Source organism: Dromiciops gliroides, chromosome 3, assembly GCF_019393635.1.
Source record: "Dromiciops gliroides isolate mDroGli1 chromosome 3, mDroGli1.pri, whole genome shotgun sequence".
In the NCBI taxonomy this organism is placed as follows: domain Eukaryota; kingdom Metazoa; phylum Chordata; class Mammalia; order Microbiotheria; family Microbiotheriidae; genus Dromiciops; species Dromiciops gliroides.
Window position 1 is genome coordinate 81,275,765 of NC_057863.1, and position 24,819 is coordinate 81,300,583.

The 24,819-nt window shown below is 37.1% G+C and overlaps 1 protein-coding gene across 2 annotated transcripts in view; it reads left to right on the top strand.

The window, feature by feature from the left end:
- PLEKHM3 (pleckstrin homology domain containing M3) overlaps nucleotides 1–24,819 on the top strand; it is a 245,302-nt gene that overhangs the window by 22,602 nt on the left and 197,881 nt on the right. The window contains exons 1-3 of one of the 2 annotated variants that reach the window (XM_043997008.1): nucleotides 10,731–10,782; nucleotides 13,448–13,715; nucleotides 13,807–14,433. In XM_043997008.1, the coding sequence (XP_043852943.1) occupies nucleotides 13,836–14,433 (598 nt within the window). In that variant the 5' untranslated portion in view covers nucleotides 10,731–10,782; nucleotides 13,448–13,715; nucleotides 13,807–13,835. Of the gene's footprint in view, nucleotides 1–10,730; nucleotides 10,783–13,447; nucleotides 14,434–24,819 lie in introns of those variants that run through there. The other variant, XM_043997007.1, reaches the window with a different exon arrangement.

A 24,819-nucleotide genomic window follows, 5' to 3' on the forward strand; every position in this document is an offset into this window, starting at 1 on the left:
CTTAACCCGTATAGCTCCACCAAAAAAAAAAAAAAAAAAAAAGGATAGCTAAAGCGGGGGGCGGGGCGGGAATGTGGAGGGTGTTATCTATGATGCCAGGTGCTGTTAGGCTGTTTGGACACAGATGAACACTAATCTACAAAGTTAAAATTGGAGAAAGGGTGGTGGTGGTGATGGTGGTGGACCTCAGCTAGTTTTAGTGGTGAAAGCAAGAAACAATGAATACTTATAGGATACTATATAATTGAACTACCCAGGGAGTTCAGGAGCAGTGCTAGAAGGATGCCCTTGGAATGTTTTTTTCAAATGAGAATCAAAGGCCTTATGGAGATGCTTATTGTTTTTTTTTTTCTTAGCATTCTACATGTGAATGCTAACATGGATACCATAGGGGAGGGAGAATGTACCCTTCAAATACACAAGAGAGGAAAAGGGCTTACATATCAATGTAGCTATCTAGCAATGTATATATTTTATTGCAAGGAACATATCAATTTATTTACATTTCCCAGAGAGGAGGTGGCATTTAAAATGACAAAATATTAAGAAACAAACACATACATATAAGTATTTATATTATACATATAATAAGAAGGGTCAGAGAAAACCCAAAATAGATACTGTATGAAATGAGTTAGGGAAATTACAGTTTAACAAGCTCTACATTTAGATGATTTTGAAAGTCACTTACAGTTTTAAATCTCATAATCCTTTGATCTTAACATAAGTTAATTTAATATATTATTCATTCAAGGAGTATTTGTATTTTTAAAAGATATCAGGGGAGAGATCCCAAAGAAATTAATGTCTTAATTATAGAATTTCAAATATGGGGCAGCTAGGTGGCGCAGTGGGTAAAGCACTGGCCTTGGATTCAGGAGGACCTGAGTTCAAATCCAGCCTCAAATACTTGACACTTAACTAGCTGTGTGACCTTGGGCAAGTCACTTAACCCGCATTGCCCTGCAAAAACAACGACAAAAATTTTTTTAATTTAGAATTTCAAATACAATGGCAGCAGGGTTAATAAACAAAGAAGATATTTTTTAGTAACAGATATTTATTAGAACTCTGTCATAACCCAATATGGACAACGGCCTACTTTACTGCACAAAAAGCTTGGGTGTATGAAGAGTACTTTCATATTACAGCTCTCAAATTCTGGGACAGATTTACCCTTCATTGGAATGAAATATTCATGCATAGAGAATTGAAGCATGTTGTTCCTAACCATTTAAATCTATGCTACCACATTAGGGTCTTGTTTTTTTAAAAAAAAAAAAGATTATTTGATAGAAAAGTCTTTCTTTGGATGCCTTTCACTGTTCATTTTTGTTCAGAGTATCTGTAGCTACCTTTGAAAGAACATGGACTGAGACACCTTCACAGCACTCAGCCTTTGTTAAATTCAGATTACTTGTCATTTAACCAAGTGAGAGGAAGTCTGAATTGACTTCCAAGACTGCCATCTAGTCCCAGATAAAAAAAAGCATCCCTGGGTATGTTGGCTGGGCATTGTTTGGTAATCTATTTCTACCTCTGTGTGGGAAGGATTCAGTGTTCATCACTGCTAGTAATTTTGTACAATTAATCATTTAAGGGCAGTTTTACTTTTATAAACAACTACATTAATATTGTCTTGTTATATTTTAAGGTACAAGATTCTTTGGACTTCTATAAGTAGCACCACAGGAGAACCTCTGGGGAGGTATTCCTATTGAGCCTTAATTTCCTAATCTGTAGAGTAGGGGCAATAACAGAGAGGTGAAGCAAGGTTGTAGTTGAATACAGTGTCAGAATTAGAACACAGCTCTAATTTAGTCACTGACTTACACTTTGCTATTCAGTGCCCACACACAAATCTTGCTCCATACAATTAGCCAAAAGATGATATATACATGTATGTATGTATGTATAGAGACACATATTCCTCATTACCCTGGGCAGTCCTAAGAATGCCATTTGTGAAATATTCCTTATTTTTCTTTAGCAGATGAAATTCAGAATGACTTGCCCAGGGTCACAAAGCTAGTAAGTGTAAAGTGTCTGAGGTCAGATTTGAACCCAGGTCCTCCTGAATCCAGGACCAGTGCTTTACCACTGTACCACCTAGCTGCCCCCTCCTGATTGATTCTTTTTATTTTTTTAAATTTCTGCATTAGTCATGTTATACGAGAAGAATCAGAGCACAAAGGAAAAACCTCAAATCAGAAAACCAACAGCACTAAAACCAAAAATAGTATGGTCCTATCAGCATCCATATTCCACTGTTTTTTTTTTTCTTTTTTCGTTTTTTTCTGGATTTGAAGAGCCTTTTCCATCATGAGTCCTTTGGAACTTTCTTGTTCCATTGGATTGGTGAGAAGAATCTAGTCTATCACAATTGATCAACACATGATGTTGATGATACTGTGTATGATGTTCTTCTGGTTCTGCTCATCTCACTCATCATCAGTTCATGTAAGTCCTTCCAAGTTTCTCTGAATTCCACCTGCTCATCGTTTCTTACAGCATAATAGAATTCCATTACATTCATATACCACAACTTGTTCAGCCATTCCCCAATTGATGGACATCCCCTCAATTTCCCATTCTTTGCCACCACAAAAAGAGCAGCTATAAATATTTTTGTACATGTGGGTCCTTTTCCCTTTTTTATGATCTCTTTGGGAAAAAGACCCAAAAGTGGTATTGCTGGGTCAAAGGGTATGCACAGTTTTATAGCCCTTTGGGCATAATTCCAAATTGCTCTCCAGAATGGTTGGATCAGTTCACAGCTCCACCAACAATGCATTAGTGTTCTAATTTTTCCACAGCTTCTCCAACATTTATTATTTTACTTTTTGGTCATTTTAGCCAATCTGATAGGTGTCAGGTGGTACCTCAGAGTTGTTTTAATTTGCATCTCTCTAATCAATAGTGATTTAGAGCATTTTTTCATATGGCAATAGATGGCTTTGATTTCTTCATCAGAAAACTGCTTGTTCATATCCTTTGACCATTTCTCAATTGGGGAATGACTTGGATTCTTATAAATTTGATTTAGTTCCCTATATATTTTAGAAATGAGGCCTTGGGGGCAGCTAGGTGGCGCAGTGGATAAAGCACCAGCCCTGGATTCAGGAGGACCTGAGTTCAAGTCGGACCTCAGACACTTGACACTTACTGACTGTGTGACCCTGGGCAAGTCACTTAACCCTCATTGCCCCACCAAAAAACCCCCCACCAAAAAAACAAAGAACAAGAAATGAGGCCTTTATCAGAAGTACTGGCCATAAAAATTGTTTCCCAGCTTTCTGCCTCCCTTCTAATTTTGGATACATTGCTTCTGTTTGTACAAAAACTTTTAAATTTAATGTAATCAAAATAATCCATTTTGCATTTCATAATATGCTCTATCTCTTATTTGGTCATAAACTGCTCTCCTTTCCAAAGATCTGAAAGGTAGACTATTCCTTTTTCTCCTAATTTACCTATGGTATCACCTCTTATGTCTAAATCATGTACCCATTTTGACTTTATTTTAGTATAAGGTGTCAGATGTTGGTCTATGCCTAATTTCTGCCATACTATCTTCCAGTTTTCCCGGCAGTTTTTGTAAAATACTGAATTCCTATCCCAGAAGCTGGGGTCTTTGGGTTTATCAAAAAGTACATTACTAATGTCATTTACTACTGTGTCTCCTGTGCCTAAGGTCCTCCACTCTATTTCTTAGCCAGTACCAGATAGTTTTGATGACTGCCGCTTTATAGTAGAGCTCCAGATTTGGTACAGCTAACCCACCTTCCTGTGCATTTTTTAAAAATTATTTCCCTTGATATTCTTGACTTTTTGTTTTTCCAGATGAATTTTGCTATTTTTTCTAGCTCTATAAAATAATTTTTAGGTAGTCTTATTGGTATGGCACTGAATAAGTACAATAATTTAGGTAGAATTGTCATTTTTATTACATTAGCTCAGCCTATCCATGAGCAATTGATATCTTTCTAATTATTTAGATCTGATTTGATTTGTGTGAAAAGTGTTTTATAATTGTGTTCATAGAGTTCCTGGGTTTGTCTTGGCCAAGTATTTTATATGATCTACCGTTACTTTAAATGGAATTTCTCTTTGTATCTCTTGCTGCTGGACTTTGTTGGTCATGTATAGAAATGCTGATGATTTATGTGGATTTATTTTATATCCTGCTACTTTGTTAAAGTTGTTAATTGTTTTAGGGTTCTTTAAGTATACCATCATATCATCTGCAAAGAGTGATAGTTTTGTTTCCTCCTTGCCTATTCTAATCCCTTTTTCTTCTCTGACTGCTAAAGCTAACATTTCTAGTACAATATTAAATAATAGAGGTGATAATAGACATCCCTGTTTCACCCCTGATCTTATTGGGAAGGCCTCTAACTTATCTTCATTACATATAATGCTTGCTGATGGTTTTAGGTAGATACTGCTTATTATTATTTTAAGGAAAGCTCCACCTATTCCTAAACACTCTAGTGTTTTTATTAGAAATGGGTGCTGTATTTGTCAAAAGCTTTCTCTGCATTTATTGAGATAATCATATGATTTTGGTTAGTTTTCTTATTAACATGGTTGATTATGTTAATAGTTTTCCTAATGTTGAACCAGCCTATATAAATCCCACCTGGTCATAGTGTATTATCCTGGTGATCACTTGCTATAATCTCTTTGCTAATATCTTATTTAAGATTTTAGCATCAATATTCATTAGGGAAATTAGTCTATAATTTTCTTTCTCTGTTTTGGCTCTGCCTGGTTTTAGTATCACCACCATATTTGTGTCATAAAAAAAATTTGGTAGAACTCCTTCTTCACCTATTTTTCCAAATAATTTGTATAATATTGGAATTCATTGTTCTTTAAATGTTTGGTACAATTCACCTGTAAACCCATCTGGCCCTGGGAATTTTTTCTTAGGGAGTTCATTAATGGCTTATTCAATTTCTTTTTCTAATATGGGCTTATTTAGGGATTTTATTTCCTCTTCAGTTAACCTGGGCAGTTTGTATTTTTGTAAATATTGGCATACAGTTGGGCAAAATAGTTCCTAATTACTGCTTTAATTTCCACTTCATTGGTGGTAAGATCGCCCTTTTCATTTTTGATACTGGTAATTTGGTTTTCTTTCTTTTAATCAAATTAACCAATATTTTATCTATTTTATTGGTTTTTTCATAAAACCAGCTCTTAGTTTTTTTTATTAATTCTATAGTTTTCTTTCTTTCAATTTTATTAATTTCTCCTTTAATTTTCAGGATTTCTAATTTAGTATTTAATTGGGGATTTCTAACTTGTTCTTTTTCTAGCTTTTTAAGTTGCATGCCCAATTTATTGATCTCCTCTTTCTCTTTTTTATTCATGTAAGCAGTTAGAGCTATAAAATTTCCCCTAAGCACTGCTTTGGCTGTATCACATAGATTTTGGTATGTTGTCTCATTATTGTCATTCTCTTGGATAAAGTTATTGATTGTTTCTATGATTTGTTGTTTGACCCACTAATTTTTTTAGAATGAAATTATTTTGTTTTCAATTGATTTTCAGTCTGCCTTTCCATGACTCTTTATTGCATGTAAGTTTTATTGCATCATGATCTGAGAAGGATGCATTTACTATTTCTGCCTTTCTACATTTGACTATGATGTTTTTGTGCCCTAATACATGGTCAATTTTTGAAAATGTGCCATGTACTGCTGAGAAAAAGGTATATTCCTTTCTATCCCCATTCAATTTTCTCCAGACATCTATCATGTCTAACTTTTCTAGTTTTCTATTCACCTCTTTCACTTCTTTCTTATTTATTTTGTGGCTAGATTTATCTAATTCTGAGAGGGGAAGATTCAGATCCCCCACTAGTACTATTACTGTCCATTTCCTCTTGCAACTCATTTAACTTCTCTAAGAATTTGGATGCTATACCACTTGGTGCATACATGTTTAATATTGATATTACTTCATTATCCATAGTACCTTTTAGCAAGATGTAGTTTCCTTCCTTATCTCTTTTAATGAGATCTATTTTTGCCTGCGCTTTGTCTGAGATAAGGATTGCTACCCCTGCTTTTTTTTACTTAAGCTGAAGCATAATATATTCTGCTCCAGCCTTTTACCTTTACTCTGTGTGTATCTCTCTGCTTCAAATGTGTTTCTTGTAAACAGCATATTTTAAGATTCTGTTTTTTAATCCACTCTGCAATTCGCTTCCCTTTTATGGGAGAGTTCATCCCAGTCACATTCTGATTGATTCTTTTTGTTGTTTTTGTTGGGTTTTTTTGGTGAGGCAATTGGGGTTAAGTGACTTGCCCAGGGTCACACAGCTAGTAAGTGTCAAGTATCTGAGGATGGATTTGAACTCGGGTCTTCCTGAATCCAGGGCCAGTGCTTTATCCACCGTGCCACCTAGCTGCCCTTCTGATTAATTCTTAATTCTACTCTCTACAGATTATTCCAAACCTTCACTTAAATACCCCCCCACACACACACACACACCCTTCATCCCTCCCAGCTGTGGACCTTACCTTATACTCTCTTGAGGAAATGGAGATCATTTGCTGAGAGCTCCCTGTTCTCTCCACATCTAAAAACCTTGGCACCATCCCTGACTCTCTCTTCCTTTACCCCATCTGAGTAATGAGATGGATCTTCTCCTTACCAAGTCCCAAACCTTCTACATGTTTCTTTGATCTTACTTTCTCCCATCCAATCTTTTGTTAAAATTTATCTATTTTTCTCCGAGGCAATTGGGGTTAAGTGACTTGCCCAGGGTCACACAGCTAGTAAGTGTCAAATGTCTGAATCCGGATTTGAACTCAGGTACTCCTGAATCCAGGGCAGGTGCCTTATCCACTGTGCCACCTAGCTGCCCCTTCTATTTATTTTTAACATTCATTTTTTAAAATTTTGAGTTCCAAATTCTCTCCTTCCCTCTTACCCCTTCCCTTACCCATTATAAGGGCAAGCAATATGATATATCAGTTGCACGTGTGAAGTCATACAAAATATTTTCATATTAGCTATGTTGCAAACAGAAAAAAGCAAGAAAAATAAAGTGAAAAAAGTGTACTTAATTCTGCATTCAGAGTTTATCAGTTCTTTCTAGATGTGGATGGCATTTTTTTCATCATGGGTTTTCTAGAATTGTCTTAGATTATTGTATTACTGAGAATAGCTAAGTCATTCACAGTTGATCATCTAACCGTATTACTGTTACTATGTACAATGCTCTCCTGGTTCTGTTTATTTCACTTTGTATCAGTTCATGTAAATCTTGCCAGGTTTTTCCTCATTTCTTATAGCACAATAGTATTCTATCACAATCATATACCACAATTTGTTCAGCCCCTAATTGATGGGTATCACCTCAATTTCCAATTCTTTGCTACTACAAAAAGAGCTGCTAGAAATATTTTTTGTACATATGGGTCATTTTCTTTTATCTCTTTGAGATATAGACTTGATAGTTATTACTGGGTCAAGAGGGTTTGCAGAGTTCTGTACCCGTTTGGTCATAATTCCAAATTGTTCTCCAAAATGTTGAACTAGTTCACAACTCCACCAACAGTGCATTATTGAGCCTGCTTTCCCACATCTTTTCCAACATTTATCAGTTTCCTTTTCTGTCACTGTGAGGGAAAAATCCATCCTCTTCTCAATAATTCTCAGGAACTCAGCAGTGAGGTGACAAAGGCTTTATTTTCTTCTCATGAGAAGGAGGCACCTAGTGTGCAGCTAGTGGGTGCCCAGAAAGGGGGCTCGCAGGCCCTGTTTTATACCCTAGTCCCTAATGCAAATGGACCTTCCCCTTTTTCATCACTGGTGGGGTTACAATCTGAGCGCAAAAGCTAGCTAATTGGAACGCAGTATTCCCACCCCTCTTCCTTGTATGGGCATAACTCAGGAGTGGACCTTATACTTCCTTATATGGACACAACTCTGAAGCGGACCTTATTGAGACCAGGGCTCCTTGACCTGCTAACCTGAGGGGGAGGAGGGGATCTGAGACCTTTGTCCTACAAACAGGTCAGGGGTAGTATGACTGACTGTTATATCCACATTGAGAGGAGACAACTACCCATTTCTCACAGTCATGTTAGCCAATCTGACAGGTGTGAGGTGGCACTTTAGAATTGTTTTAATTTGTATTTCTCTAGACAATAGTGATTTTGAACATTTTTTCCTGCGACTATTGATAACTTTGATTTTTGTCTTCTGAAAGCTACCTGTTCATATCCTTTGACCAATTTGATCAATTGGGGAATAGCTTTAATTTTTGAAGTTTGGCTTAGTTCCCTATGTATTTAAGAAATGTGGCCTTTATCAGAGAAATTTGTTTTTAAAAAATTTCCCCCAATTCCCTGCTTTATTTTTAATTTTAGCTGTATTAGTTTTTTTGTTCAAAACCTTTTTAATTTCATGTAGCCAAAATTATTACTTTTACTTCCCATATATAAAGGTAAATAGCTGACATTTATATAGATCATTTTAAAATTTGCAAAAATGAACTTTTCACATGTCATTAGATCCTCACAACAGTCCTGTGAGTTAGCTGTTACAATCCTCATTTTACATACATTTTACATATGAAGAAATTTCCCACAGAGGTTAAGGTGTTGGGGGCATTTGCAACCTGGATTGGGGGCTAGCTCACCCAAAGATTTGGAAGCTCATCACGAATCTTTTATAATAAAAAGGTTTATTAGGAGAGAGGAATATATGGCAGGGGGACAGTAAGTAAGAAAAGACCTGGTCTTTTGTATGTTTATAACTCAAAAAGGGGAGGGAATTACAAAGCAAGAGGAAATGCAAGACTACTGGGAAGGGATCTTTGAATAATGAAGTATCAGTAGGATATGCAGCACCCTTCCACATCTTGCATATCATCTTGCAGACCTTGGTATTGCTTATGAGCATACCTGGGGTACTAGGGCCATGCTCTGCCATACCTTATTCCTGAGGTGGGAGGCAGAGCTGTTTTTCCCTTGGGAAAGTTTAAGGATTCTTTTAGGGTTAGAATCTTTAGATTTCTTGGGGTCCCACAACAAAGGGATTTACCTAAGGGTTAAACATCTAGTGTCTGAACCAGGATTTGAGTCCAGTTTTTCTGGACTGCAAGTTGTACCTTATTTCTTCCCAGCTAATCAGGCTATGTGGAATACAAATAATTTTCAGAATGCTTTGTTAAAACAGCATTTAAGGGGCAGCTAGGTGGCGCAGTGGATAGAGCACCGGCCCTGGAGTCAGGAGTACCTGGGTTCAAATCCGGCCTCAGACACTTAACACTTACTAGCTGTGTGACCCTGGGCAAGTCACTTAACCCCAATTGCCTCACTAAAAAAAACAAACAAACAAAAAAACAGCATTTAAGTAGTATTTTAAATTATATTGCTCATTGTTCTTTCAAATAACAGTTCTCTGAAACAAAAAAGAAAGACTGTTATATCTATAGAAATATTTGTGGCAGCTCTTTTTGTGGTGGCAAAGAATTAGAAATTGAGGTAATGCCCATCAATTGGGTAATGGCTGAACAAGTTGTGGTATACAATTGTGATGTGGTATACTATTGTGCTATAAGAAATGAGCAGGATGCTTTCAGAAAAACCTGACAAGATTTATATGAACTGATGCAAATTGAAGTGAACAGAACAAGGAGAACTTTGTACATAGCAACAGCAATATTGTACAATGATCAATTATGAATGACTTAACTATTAACTATATATAGCAATACAATAATTTAAGACAACTCCAAAAAACCCATGATGAAAAATGCTATCCACCTCCAGAAAAAGAACTGATGAAGTCTGAATACAGATTGAAGCATACTTTTTTAAACTTTATTTTTCTTATTGGTTTGGGGTTTTTTGTTTCTGTGTTTTCTTTCACAACATGACCAATATGAAAGTATTTTTTGCATACTGCACTTATATCAAATTGCTTCACAGTTTAGCAAGAAGCAAGGGTAAAGAGGGGGAGAATTTGGAACTCAAAATTTTTTTAAATGAATGTCAAAAATTGTTTTTACATTGTGAGAAAATTATTATTAATAATTGATTATTTATTTATTTATTTTTCCTGTTACATGTAAAGATAGTTCTCAACTTTTGTTTATACAAACTTTCCAATTTCAGATTTTTCTCCCTCCTTCCCCTCCCTCCCCCCTTCCCTAGACAGCAGGTAATCTGATATAGGTTTATATATATATATATAATAACAATAATAATGGATTATTAATAATGGATTTCTTGGGAGGACCCAGAAATCAATATCTTAGTCCTTTCCCCCTCCACTTCAACCACTCCAGAAAGTTCTGATTTTATCTGGGACAAACCCAAGGGAACAAAAGAAATGGAGATAGACTCTTGTGTCTAGCTCTGTGAAGGACTGATGGTATCAAACCATACCTTGATAATGGATTTTGCCTTAAGCAAACTTGAATGAGGGTCTTTTCCCTGATGTCATCTGTAGAGTTCATTTTAATGTGGACCACCTTCAAATCGTGTCAACCAGTGGAATTGAATGATGCTAACCAATTAGCTTTGATCAATGTATAAGGACCCACCTCTATCTAAAGAAGATAAAAACCCTGGGAAGAGGGCAGGAATCTCTCTTGGCTCTCTCCGTGGCTTCTGGGTCTTCTGGGTCTTTGATGGCTTTTGGCTTTTTTCCTGCTCCTGCTAACTGGCATGCTGAAGCTCTCTTCCTTGCTTTCTCTACCAGGAGGCCTGAGACCATGAGAAGTTATGAAGACACAAGGTCAATCCTGCACTGGTATATAATATTAATAAATTAAAATATGCTTACTCAAAACTGATATATAAAGCAATAGCAAATCGATTTTTAAAAAAACATGTAATTGGGAAAAATATAAAAAATAATATAAAAAGCAATAGTATTCAATTTTATTTCTAAAACTATAGGCTATGCTATATTAAGAAAAAAAGAAGGGGGCAGCTAGGTGGCGCAGTGGACAAAGCACCGGCCCTGGATTCAAGAGGACCTGAGTTCAAATCTGGCCTCAGACACTTGACACTTACTAGCTGTGTGACCCTGGGCAGGTCACTTAACCCCCATTGCTCCGCCAAAAAAAAAAAAAGAAAAAGAAAAAAAACACTATTCATAAGTCAACGTATTTGTCAGACATTCATTATAATTGTTTAATTTTATAATGAGTGGGATATAGTGGACTTGAGTCAATTCAGACTCCAAGATTGAGGTCTGGAAAGTACCCAGCCCCCAGTCCCTGTTATTGCTAGACCATTCTGTCCATATTCCATCCTGTTGCTAACCCCCTAATCCCACTTTGGCCAAACAGGGTGTTGTAGCAATCTCCCTGAGAGACACATATCTTGCCCTTTACTGAACATGGTGTACCCCAACCCCCTCCTCCTCAGTCTCCTGTTAGTGCAACCCCCCACTGGTACTATCCCCTCCCTTCTTGCTTTCCAAAAGCCCTAATTCCTGGTATCACCCCTCCCACATGGGTGAGGTGGTTTCCCAACCACCTGCCCTTTCCCCTTCCCCTAGCTGAGCATACCTCCATACCCTGATCACGAGCTCAACACGAGTACCAGGTGGGACAGGATAGGATGTTAGATTGTGAGCCCACCTAGTGCACAAGGGGACTGCCCCCTCAAAGTTCTATAAAAACTTAACTCCTGAGCTCATTAGCATGCTCCTCATTCCTTGCATGGGGTCCTTCGCCCATTCTCATGAGAATGAAATAAATCTGTCTCTGCTTGACTCAGTGGTCTTGAATTATTTAGGTTAACTGAGGCAATTGTCTAATACATATAAGAACTAAAAAGAGAGTTCTGTCCAATTGTAAGCTTACTTATCAATGTATTTAAAATTATTTGTGTGCAATACTTTATGACTGAATGATTTACCATGCAGCTTTTTATAAATATATTCCTTGTGTTAAACACAGATCAATATTTGCTTTTGGGGGCTGGGAGATTGGGACCCATAGTTTGAGAAGTGAAAAACTAATATATATAGTTATCTTTAAAAATAATGAAGTTATATAGACAAAGGTAATTCATTTAGCTTCTTATATCTCATATCATAAAAAGGTAAAGATACTTGTCAAAGTATATATCTAAGCCACAAAGGTGCCCATTGCCCATATAAATATTATCTCTGTAAAGAGTTCAATTTTTGGAGATTATCACATATTTAGTGTTTCCTACTTTGCTTTTTGTTTTTAAATTCTGCTTTAAGAGCTTTTTTTTGGGTCCTAAATTCATTCCTAATTTCTTCTTTCAATAATTTTATTTCTTTTAAAAACCATTCTGGAGTTTCTTACTGTTTTCTGATTTTTGGAAACTCCATAGTATTTTCTTTTTGTTCATCCAGTAATAGTAGTTCATTTTCCTTTATATTATAATACTTGTTCAAAATGCTTTTGTTTTTGAAATTTTACTTAACCTTTTTTTTTGGTCTTTCTGATCCTTTCCATTGTTAAGTCATTGTGTATATTATTTTTATTGCTCTACTTATTTCATTTTACAGCAGGGTATGTAAGTCTTTCCATGCTTCTGTATACTCTGATATCTCTCAGTTCTGTTTCTAAGTGGACACCCTAGGGCCACTGAAGACCTCTGCCTACCTTCTACCTTTCTGTTCCTCCCCATAGATTAGCTTTAATGGCTCTGTTGCTTCCTCAGAGTTCACAGGCAACTAGGTGGTATGGTCTGTAAGAACACTGGACTTAAGTCAGGAAGACCTGAATTTGAATCATACTTCAGACACAAACTATGTGACTCTTTCATTGCTCTTAGCCTCATTTTTCTCATCTGCCAAATGGAGATGATAGTGCCTACTCCATAGAGTTGTTGTGAAGATCAAACGAGATAACATGTATGGGCTTTATAAACTTTAAAGAAAGTGTTATGTAGATGTTAGCTATTAGATAGATATGTTAGTAGGTAAACAGGAATTATGAGGGACAAAGTTATCTTTAGACTTGGAAGGATCTTGGCAAAGACAGAATGTGCATGATTCCATCAGCTTTATTATAAAGGATACCCTACCTGACTCACAGGTGCTAGATATCTTAAATGCTTTGTATCCTTGGCCTTCAAAGACTTCTAGATTATACCTAGTCATAGAATTCCTACTTCTTTTGAATAAATTGCTTTAAGTCAAGTATTAAAGAAAAGGCAACAGAGACCATTTACACATTCTTAAATATTTATCTTTGGGAAGAAAAGCTATTGGTCTCATTTTCCCCTTATCACCTACTCCGCCCTCTTCTGTGTAAATTGTATAATCTTCCACTTTGGGACCAATGGAACCTTTGTTCAGGCTTTTTCTCTTTGTATAGTGTTGCAGTAAAGGGGTGTTTGGGGATGGTGGGAAGTAATTAAACCTATCCATTATGGAGAAAACATTTAATAAAATGTTTTTATGTTGTTTCTTTATTATCCTCTAGGAAATAAATTTCCTGTGGAAAACTAACCAAACCAGTTCCTGAGTTGGGAAACATCATCTTAAAGGAGCATTTCTTCCCTACCTTCCTAAGACGTGAAGTCCATGCTGTGTGACCCTGGGCAAGTCACTTAACCCTCATTGCCTCACCAAAAAAAAAAGAAGTAGAAGTGAAATCCATCAGAAGCTGATCCTGCTAGAGAGTGCTTTGTCATAACCAAAAAAGTTCCTGCAGTGCTTGGGTCTTCTCGACTACATCTAACTAAATGAAGGTACTTTCTCTGTTCCCAGAACTACTTTATGAATGCACCTTATCTCTTTGGTGTTAACATTTTCATGAAATTCTCCCTTCACCTAATTCAGGACACTTGAATCTCTTGAAAACCAGTGAAATGGAAGCCTTGGAAGTAGATGATATCAGCCCAGCCTTGGAAGTGACAGAGGATTTCTTCAGTTGTTTTGATACTAAGTTAGAAAAGGTTGTCCAGCAAGCGGAGGTTTATGGCATTCAGGAAGTCCCTGAACTCGTTGGGCATGAGGTATTCAATAAAATAGCAGACAGTGGTGCCATCAGGAGTGGCACCTCCCTGGGCAAAGGCAACAATGCCATTTGGGAGAGCTGTCAAAGTGGCCTCTTGGAAACCAAAGTACCCAATGTATTCCCTGCCAAAGAACAGTTTATTGTCCAGAGAGGCACCGCTCCTGATCACCTCTCCTGGATGGAACAAAAGGAAGCTTCAACCTTTGCTTTTTTCAACATCTGTCAACGTCGGAGGGATAGGCCTCGGTCTGTGAATGACTTACTGGATGAGACCTCTTCTTTCAAGCCAGGCCATGCCCGATCCCGGTCAGATACTTCACATGTGGAGTGGGGAGTGGTCTTCAAATCCACTCCTTTGCCAAAGCCATCTGTTCAAGGCACTCAGCCCACAAAGTCACCTTTCTTACCACCATCCCACCATAAAGGAAAAGATGCTCAAGGAAATACAGGTATGCCTTCCATATTTGGTTTTGTTCAAAGGATGCTGCTTTGTCCGTCTTGATAACTTGCTTTGCCAATATTTTCTCTTCAGTGCTTATATCGGACTTAACCGACACGGGTTTCCTCCTCTTCTCATAACTTTTTCTTCCTTTGTCTGAGGTGAGAATAATAGCTCCATTTTCTCCTTATGAGTAGAGTGTCAAGATGTTGGGAAAAGGAAACAATAGCCATTCTCTTTTTTGACATAGGTTATTTCTTATTTCAAAATCAAAATAATCTCATGTTAAATTTAGAGATTTGCTTGGTGATTTTCTACTTATTTATTCAATTGTCGGATAGTTATCAGGTATCTTCTAGTACCCACCATTGTGCCAGATGCTGTTGAGGACTAAAAAGAAATATAAAATACAGTTCTTACACATAACAAATTTGTATGTCTAGAAACAGACATAGAAAAAGTTAGCTAACAATAATACAGGTCATTTTATGGAAAAATCAAGTAAGTGATAAAGATATTCAATGGTATGAAAATTTGTAAAAAGGAGGAAATGCCATCAACTAGAGTTGTCAGAGAATGATCATAGTAGAATTTGAAGGGAGGAATCCTTGACATTCATTGCCTAATCTTATTTCCCATCATTTTATAGATGAATAAACTCTTTTCCATTAAAAAAAAATTGTTACTCTAAACTTGAATATACAAATACACACAGATATTCCCAGCTAAGAAGACCAGAAAAAGAGTATTGCATATCAAATTTTGAATCTCATGAACAGCTTGTTATTAAGAGCATTCAGCATATTCCAAAAGCATTCTTTCTTGTTTGGGTTTCAAAATGTTTCATTAGGGGCAGCTAGGTGGCGCAGTGGATAAAGCACCGGCCTTGGATTCAGGAGTACTTGAGTTCAAGTCTGGCCTCAGACACTTGATACTTACTAGCTGTGTGACCCTGGGCAAGTCACTTAACCCCCATTGCCCCGCAGAAAAAACAAAAACAAAAACAAAATGTTTCATTAATACACTTTCCTTTTTTTTTTTCAACTCAACTACTATTCCTCTTTTCCCTCAATTTTTCCCCTCTCTCCACAAAAAAATTCTTCATAACAAATAAAAATAAGTCAAGCAAAATGAATTCATACATTGATCATGTCTGAAAATAGAGGTCTTGTTCTCCTCTTCTAGTCTCAATCTGTCAAGGGATGAAAAGCATGCTTTATCTTTGTCTTTTGGAATTTTGATTGGGAACTGTATTGATTAGAGTTCTTGAGTCTTTCAAAGTTGTTTTTCATTATACTATTGCCGTTATATAAATTGTTTTCCTGGTTCTGCTCATTTTATTCTGTTTCAGTGCATAAAACTTTTTTCAAATTTCTCTGGATCCATTCATTTCATTATTTTTTATTCTGCAGCCATACTCCATTACATTCATATACCATAATTTATTTAGCCATTCCCAAACTGGTATACATCCCCTTTATTTTCCAGTTCTTTACTATAACAAAAAAGTGTTATTATGAACATTTTTGTACTGTTGTTCTTTCTATCTCTTTAGGAGTATCTGCCTAGTAGTAGTATTGCTGGGTCAAAAGGTATGCATGCTTTTTGTTTATAGTTCCAAATAATTTTCCAGAGGGATTGTACCAATTCATAGTTCTACCAGAAGTGCATTAGTGTGCCTATCTACGCACATTCCCTTCAACAGTTGTTATTTTCCTTTTTTTTTTGACATGTTTGCCAGCATGATGGATGTGAGGGGAAGCCTTAGAGTCAGCCATAATGAATTAATTTTTTAAAAAAGCTACAGTGGGGGGTGGCCTTGGAATCAGGAGTACCTGGGTTCAAATCCGGTCTCAGACATTTAACACTTACTGGCTGTGTGACCCTGGGCAAGTCACTTAACCCCAATTGCCTTACTAAAAAAAAAGCTACAGTGGGGGAGCAGCTAGGTGGTGCAGTAGATAAAGCACTGGCCCTAGATTCAGGAGGACCTGAGTTCAAATCCAGCCTCAGACACTTAACACTTACTAGCTGTGTGACCCTGGGCAAGTCACTTAACCCCAATAGCCTCACTAAAAAAATAAATAAATAAAATTTAAAAAGCTACAGTGGTATAGTAAGAACAGTTGGTACAAAACATCTTTTTAACATTTTGTGACACTCCACAGGTTCACTTAAAATTCAGGGGAAAGTAGGTTCAAGCTTAGAGAGCATGTTGTTTGTTTTTAAAGACCAATGACATCATAATATTGGAGTCAGGGTACAGTGTTTGGCTGTGACTAATCAGTCCAGTATGAGTTTAGAAGGCACTAGCATAGATCAAGCATAAGTGGTCTATGAGAACATTTAGAGTAAAAGTGGCTCAGAATTTGCACAGTTCACATTTCTTTCTGCTTCCATGATTCTTTCTTGTTCATGGAGAAGAACAGTGTCTTCTTTGAAACAGGCACACCACACTGGACAGTCCTATGCCAGTGTTTCCCATGTCTCACAGTCAATATTAAAGTTCTTCAGAGAGACCTTCTTGAGAGTATCCTTATACCACTTCTTCTGCCCACCATATGAGCACTTACCCTGTGCAAATTCTCCATAAAATAGTCTTTTGGGTAATTGTGTGTTTGGCATTGGAATTATGTGGCCAGCTCATCAGAATTGCACTCTGCAATAGAGTGCGAATGCTTTGCAGTTCAGCTTGAGAGAGGACCTCAGTATCTGGTACCTTATCTTGTGAGGTCGTCTTCAGGATCTTCTTGAGACACTTTAGGTAGAAGCGGGACATTTTCTGCCATGGTTTCATAGGTATTCAACCATGAAGTCAGCACAATGGCTTTGTAGACCTTCAGTTTGGTATGTAGCCTAATGCTTCTTTTCTCCCTCACTTTTATTTGGAACCTCCCAAATGCTAAGCCAGCTCTGGCAATGTGTGTGTCAACTTCATCATTTATGTGTATATCCCTGGAATGTATACTGCGAAGCTAGTGAACTTATTCATGACATTCAAAATTTCGCCATTTACCATGACCAATTTTTCCACATATGAATGGTGTGGTGCTGGCTGATGGAGAACTTCTGTTTCCTTAGTATTGATTATCAGGCCAAAATTAGCACTGGTATCAGAGAATTGATCCATATTCTTTCATCTCAGCCTCAGAGGTTGTACTAAGTGCACACTCATCTGCAAACAAAAAGTCATGCACCAACTCCTTCACTTTGGTCTTAGCTTGTAGCTTTTTCAGGTTAAATAGTTTACAATAGATGTGGAAACTGATCTTGAAGTCATTTTCATCCTTGTTGAAGGCATCTGATAACACTGCAGAAAATATCATGCTGAAGAGCATGAGAGCAAGCACACAGCCTTGTTTCACTCTGTTGGTACCTGGGAACATGTGAGAGCATTGTCCACAATCCAGAACCTATGCAAGCCTGCCCTCATGAACTTGATATATGATACTGATGAACTCTGGGCAAGCCAATTTTGCCATGATCTTCCACAGATCCACATGACTGACAGTATCAAAGGTCTTGGTCAGGCTAACAAACATCGTATATAGTTATCTCTTCCATATTACAAGGGTTAAAGGCATGGCACCTACGCAATCTGGAAAATCTGGTCAAATTTTTTTGACTCTCTATACCAGAGAAGAAGTCTGAATTTTTTCTTTTCCTTATTTAGGGTATTTATGGTATCTTATTATAAAATTTGGTTGATATTATACAATAATACACATATTTTATGAGTGTCTGATTTTCTAAACTTTTCCTGTGTCATCTGCTGGCCTTCATGTGTCATCTGCAACTTCTGCAAAACTCCCCCCCAAAATTCCCATTCAATTTCTTATGCCGACCCATGATATATTGAAACTGTGATGGAGAAAGTCACAATGTGGAAGGGATAACTGTAGCTCTCTGTATAGAAATATAAATACTAGGAGCAGGACAGAGCTTATGTGCATAAGAGGGCATATGTAGCTAAGGAATAACTCAGCTCCTAGAAGGCTGAGTATATTTCTGGTGCAATGTCAAGGAGTTATTGCACTTAGCCTAAAAATTAAGATTGAGCAATTCAATAGTGAAGTATTCTCACCTTCTGAGAGCTTAGCATTTTGATACTTTCAATGAATTGTCTATGATTTGATTAATTTACTCAATCAACTTTCTCCCTTACATTATACTATCAAGTTCTTTAGACTAGCATTTATGCATTCTATAAATATATTTGAAGTTTCAAAGTATTCTGTGGACAAATTATTATGAGAGATGATCATTTCTTTCTCATTTTACCAGTCAGAAAACAGGGTCCTTAAGAGCCCAATTATCAATTTAATAGAGTATTATATAACATATGAAGTGCTTCAAATATTTAACAATAAGGAGAATTGAGTATTATTAATGCTATCATTTGTGGAATAATATTATATATAAACTCCTACTTATGCATTATTTTAAGGTTCACAAAGTATTTTTTCCTTTACCTTGAGATAGCGAAAATATCTTTCCTATTTTATAGGTAAAAAGATTCAAGCCCAGAGGAGTTAAGAGATGTGCCAAAAGGTTCATAGTTAGGCAGGATTCAAATTTAGGTTCTTTGATTCCAACTAAAGTGCTCTTTCTACTATTTCATGCAGCCCTTAGCTATATAAAGTGGTATTTTCATTGCATAACAGATTAGAAATTAGGACTGTTTAATTTTATGAAGTCTATTTTATAGACTTCATTTGCTCATTGTTGTTAAGTTGTTTTTAAGTTGTGTTCAACTCTTCATGACCCCATTTGGGGTTTTTGTGGCAAAGATACTGGAGTGATTTGTCATGTCCTTCTCCAGCTCATTTTACGTATGAGGAAACCGAGGCAAACAGGGTTTAGTTACTTGGCCAGGGTCACACAGCTAGTAGATATCTGAGGCCATATTGGTTTTGTTTTTGTTTTTTTTTTTGCGGGGCAATGGGGGTTAAGTGACCCGCCCAGGGTCACACAGCTAGTAAGTGTCAAGTGTCTGAGGCCGGATTTGAACTCAGGTACTCCTGAATCCAGGGCCGGTGCTTTACCACTGCGCCACCTAGCCGCCCCCTCTGAGGCCATATTGTAATTCAGGAAGATGAGTCTTCCTGACTCCAGGCCTAGCATTCTTTCCACTATGCCACCCAGCTGCCCTTTATCTGTTATTCATAGTATCACAATTTCCTGGACTTTAAAATAGGCTTCCTTATAATATTTATCTTGCTTTTTATCTTTTCTGGTTCCTTTCCTGGACCTCACCTTACAAAAAGTTGGAGAAACCCAGCCTTCTCTGTAATTCCTCATCCTTCCTGTTAGTTCCCTTCCCATTCACTTCATCTTTCCCCACAAATGTAGAAAACCATGGGTTTTCCCCACTCTACTGGGAAATTGCTATTTGAAGGACTTTTCTAGTATTCACTTTGTTCTTTATGCTTTTGCTTCCATATACTTTGAGTAATCTGGTTCCCTTCTACATTTCTCTAATAGAAAGTAAGCTCTTTGAAGACAAGGGACCATTTCATTTTTATCTTTGTAAATCCCCAAACCTATCACATTACCTCACACTTACTATGCATTTAATAAAAGTTGGATTGATTGAATGATTGATCCTAAATGATTGTGGGCACATATCAGTTTGGAAACAATTTAGCTTCTAATACAGGAGGCATGGGGCAGTGGATGTTGGTACAGTTAGAATTGTTGCTAATAAGCAGGTCTGCCCAAGTTTCTTTCTTAATGTTGAAACTAGCAGCAGTTATATTTGGTGATAATAACAGCTTTTTGCTTATAATCTAAGGTATCTAAAGCCCTTTGCAATGTACTCAGCTCTTAATCTTCACAATATCTTGCACTAATATTGAATACAAAGCAGAGATATCTCTTCAATCTATAGAGTAATGAGAAAGGCCTATCTCCTTTGATAGAAATGAGAGAATAGTGACTTGCTTTTTATATTCAGGAAAATATACTGACATACCAAAATACCAATATATCAAGATAAGTTCCAAATAAATACATGACCTAGATATAAAAGTTTGCATCATAAAAATTAGAGGAACAAGAAAGATATTACCTTTCAGATCTATGGATAGAAGAATTAATGACTAAACAAATAATAGAGAAGATCACAGAAGATAAAAGGGACCATTTTGATTATATAATATTTAAAAGTTTTTCCACAACTAAATCTAAAGTAGTAAAAATTAGAAGGGAAACAGGTAACTGGGGAAAATCTTTGCAGTAAGTTTCTGTAATAAATGTGTTATATCCAAAATATATAAGGAACTGATTCAAATTTATAAAATTAAGAGTTGTTAATGGATATGAACAGGCAGTTTTCAGAGGAAGAAATCCAAGCTATCAACAATCATATTTAAAATTCTCTAAATAATTAATAATCAGAGGGATGCAAATTAAAAGCAGCTTTGAAGTCCTACCTCATACCTATCAGTCTGACAAAGATGACAAAAGCAGAACAGATACAATAGTGCACTGTTGATGGGGCCGTGAATTTAGCCATCCATCCTGAAAAACAAATAAATTGGTGAGGAGCAGAACCAAAATGGCAGAGAAAAGGTAGGGACTCATCTGAGCGTCCCAAAATTCTCCTCCAAACAACTTTAAATAATGCCTGTAAACAAATTCTGGAGTAGCAGAACCCACGAACGGATGGGATAAAACAATTTTCCATCCGAAGACAACTTAGAAGATCAGCAGGAAAGATCTGTCATGCCAGGGTGACAGGGTAAGAGTGGAGCACAGTCCAGTGTAGGTTGCACTGGGCCCCAGCAAACCATTAGCAGGCCTTGAAGGCAACTAAATAAGTGGTGGCAATAGCGGCCTTAGAGATTAGCCAGCACTATTCTTTCATTTTACAGAGGAGAGGAAGAAAAGCCCAGAGAAGTGACTTTAAAGGTAGTGGTGAATTAAGTTAGATAATTACAATATCGTGGTGGACCTTAAAGATCAATAGAGGTGTTTGGACTTAATTCAGTATAAGGAGAGCCTTTGTAGACTTTTGAGAAGTAGGATGACATTTTTGGGGGGGGCAGGGCAATGAGGATTAAGTGACTTGCCCAGGGTCACACAGCTAGTTAAATGTCAAGTGTCTGAGGCCAGATTTGAACTCAGGTACTCCTGAATCCAGGGCTGGTGCTTTATCCACTATGCCACCTAGCTGCCCCAGTAGGATGACATTTTAAAAGTCTTTTAGAAAGATTTCTCTGGAACTAGTATGAAAACTAAGTTGAAGGAAATCAGAAACTGGAGGCTGTTGTAATCCAGTTGCAAACTGAAAGAGGATGATATTGATATTTCTTGTAGTTCTGACACTGTGAGTCTCAAAGATCTATTCTAGCTCTAGTAATCCTAATTTGGGGGGTTATAAGTAATGAACCCATTCTGCATTTGGGGCATACTTTAATATTTATAAATCTATGTTGACAAGTTAACCTTTTCCTTATAGAAATGTTTGGTTGGAAAATATTGGCAATGCATGATGTTTTAGATGTTGATTTTCTCTTCTTAGACTATTATAGTTTTTTGAAATCCTTTTCTTGAGTAAGAGTGTCACTCATTGTATTGGCATAGGGAATACCAATTCCTAATGTGAGAAAATAATTATTAATAATGGGTTTTTGGGGGGGACCTTTTTCTCTTCACCCCAACTTCAGAAAGTTTAGTTCAGGAACTTTAGAGCCAGCCCAAAGGTACAATAGAGATAAGACTAGCTCAGTGAAGTAAGGAGATTAAAACCACACCTATCTGAATGTGTCTTTGCACATCAGGGTCTCTCCCATTAGACCCTGATGTCATCATGGAAGAGCTCATTTTAATATGGGCCACCCTCAGGTCATATCAACCAATGGAATTGAAAGATGCTAGCTAATTAACTTTGATCAGCGTGTAAGAGCCACCTCTATTGGAAGAGGAAAAAGCCTCAGACCAGGATGCGAACACCATTCTCACTTCTCACTCTAGGTTTGGAAGGCTGTCTGGTTGGTTAGCTCTCTCCTCTAAGGATAGAATAGGTAATGTATTTTTTTTTTTGTCTTTAATTTTTTTATCATAAAACTTTTTTTATTATTTTCTAGTTACATGTAGAGATAGTTTTCAACATTTGTTTTTATAAGATTTCTAGTCCCAAATTTGCTAATGTGAGAAAATAATGGAATTTGGCAGATACTCAAAGGCTCACCTGGAGATTAATCTAAACTGATTGAATTAAGTGAGAGTGATTGATTTTGCTGATTAGCCTACCCAAGTTAATTAGATTGTAACCACACCTGTCTGGCCCTTAAGAAGGTATTGTTCGGGGCAGCTAGGTGGCGCAGTGGATAAAGCACGGGCCCTGGATTCAGGAGTACCTGAGTTCAAATCCGGCCTCAGAAACTTAACACTTACTAGCTGTGTGACCCTGGGCAAGTCACTTAACCCCAATTGCCTCACTAAAAAAAAAAAAAAAAAAAAAAAAAAGAAGGTATTGTTCTCAGAAGCTAAGGACTTTGAACTCAACTCAAGACCACCTTCAAGTCCAGTGAACCAATGGATTTGGATGACACCTGCCAATCAGCTTGAAGCAGTGAGTAAGGACCGCCTCTGCTCCAGACCTATAAAAAGCTTCCACACTCAGTTTGAGAGAGTTCGTGGTTGAAGCTGGCTTGTGGAGGAGGACTTGAGGAAGAACCTGACCAGGCTGGAACTCTAGGCTAGATAGTCCTTTTTTTAACTTTCTGTACCCCCTGTTTTTTCCTTTTTACTAATACCTAGTATGCTTTAATAAATGCTTAATGCCCAAAGACTGGTGCTAAAGCTTCTAATTTAAGGCGATCACACAATCTAGACATCACAGTTAGATTTTATTTGTTTGGGGGGGGGGTTGTTTTGTTGTTGTTGTTTGTTTGTTTGTTTTTTGCGGGGCAATGGGGGTTAAGTGACTTGCCCAGGGTCACACAGCTAGTAAGTGTTAAGTGTCTGAGGCTGGCTTTGAACCCTGGGTATTCCTGAATCCAGGGCCCGTGCTTTATCCACTGCGCCACCTAGCTGCCCTCACAGTTAGATTTTAAACATCACACTCTAGTGGAGGGAGTTCCCACATTGGCCAATGAAATTACAGTGTACCATGTAGAAATAAAAGCTGTATTTCCTAATTCTAGCCTTCTTGCCTATTAGATAATGTTGCCTCTGAATGAACATTATTTGGGCTTTGGGAAATTAAAACAATACATGGGAACCTTATTTTAATGCTCTCTTTCAAGTGTGTGCTGTGAGACTGTCTTCTAGTATACAATTGGATTATAATAAGATTCTTTGGTGTCTAAACCCCACAGAATTATAGCTATAGAATCCAAGATTGACCTGTTTCATACTGAATTCCATTTGATAATAAATATTTAGCAGTTTTTGTTTTGTTTGATTTTATCTATACTTAGAAAATCCTTGGAAGATAATAAATTTGATTGCAGTTTGTATGGATACAGACATTTATTAGTCAAAATGAGCAAATGAAAATAATTTTAAAGCTATAGAAATATGGCTCTAAAAGTGGTTAAACATTTTTCAACTGGGGAAGGCCTAAGCCTGAAGAGAGCTCTGGAGACCTTCCGTGCTTTCTGACTGACACATGGCCTGCTGACTAGCTAGGATATCCATGAAGGGATGGACTGAGAGCTGTACATAATACTACTGAGTTAAAGATAGACTGTATGCTTGCTACTAAAAAAACAGATTTCCAGAACCTGCTTTACATATTTAAAGAACTGAGTTCACTTGAGGACCTCCCTTCTATAAAGCAGTTAAGTTGATTCTCATTTTGTCAGTATGCTCGTGACCTTTATGAGGAGAGAATGTGATTTCTGGTATCCTAAATATTTGGTCTAGATGCAGGGGTGGGAGGGAAGGGAACTCAGTAGTAGAGAATTTCATTAAAAAGTGTTGTTTTTCAACCAGCTGTTATTACTGTATTAGAAGCAGACCCATTTGTTTTGTAGCACAATAAAGGCACTAACTTTGTCTTGTAGTGCTGCCCTTAAAGTAACACAGTCATGGAAAATAATGCAGAAACCTTAGTCCAGAGCTTCCCAAATGGTAGAGGAGCAAGGAACCAGTGCTGGAAGTTGGGTGGAATTTGTTCCCCAATTTATTCTTGTTTTCTGAATTGTCAGGTACAATTGATGTTTCCCTTAAAGAAATACACATCCAGTCACCACATTTCTGCTTTGGTTGTTATAAAAACTCTTCCCCAAACATAATTACCCAAGTCTATAGGAAAAAAAAACCCAACACTCTTCCATCTCACAGAATTAAGATTAAGTTCTTATGAGATGGTGTGGTGGCACTAATTACAAAAGATAACTGGAAGGTAAAACTCCTCATTTCCTCTTTGGTTATTAACAATTAT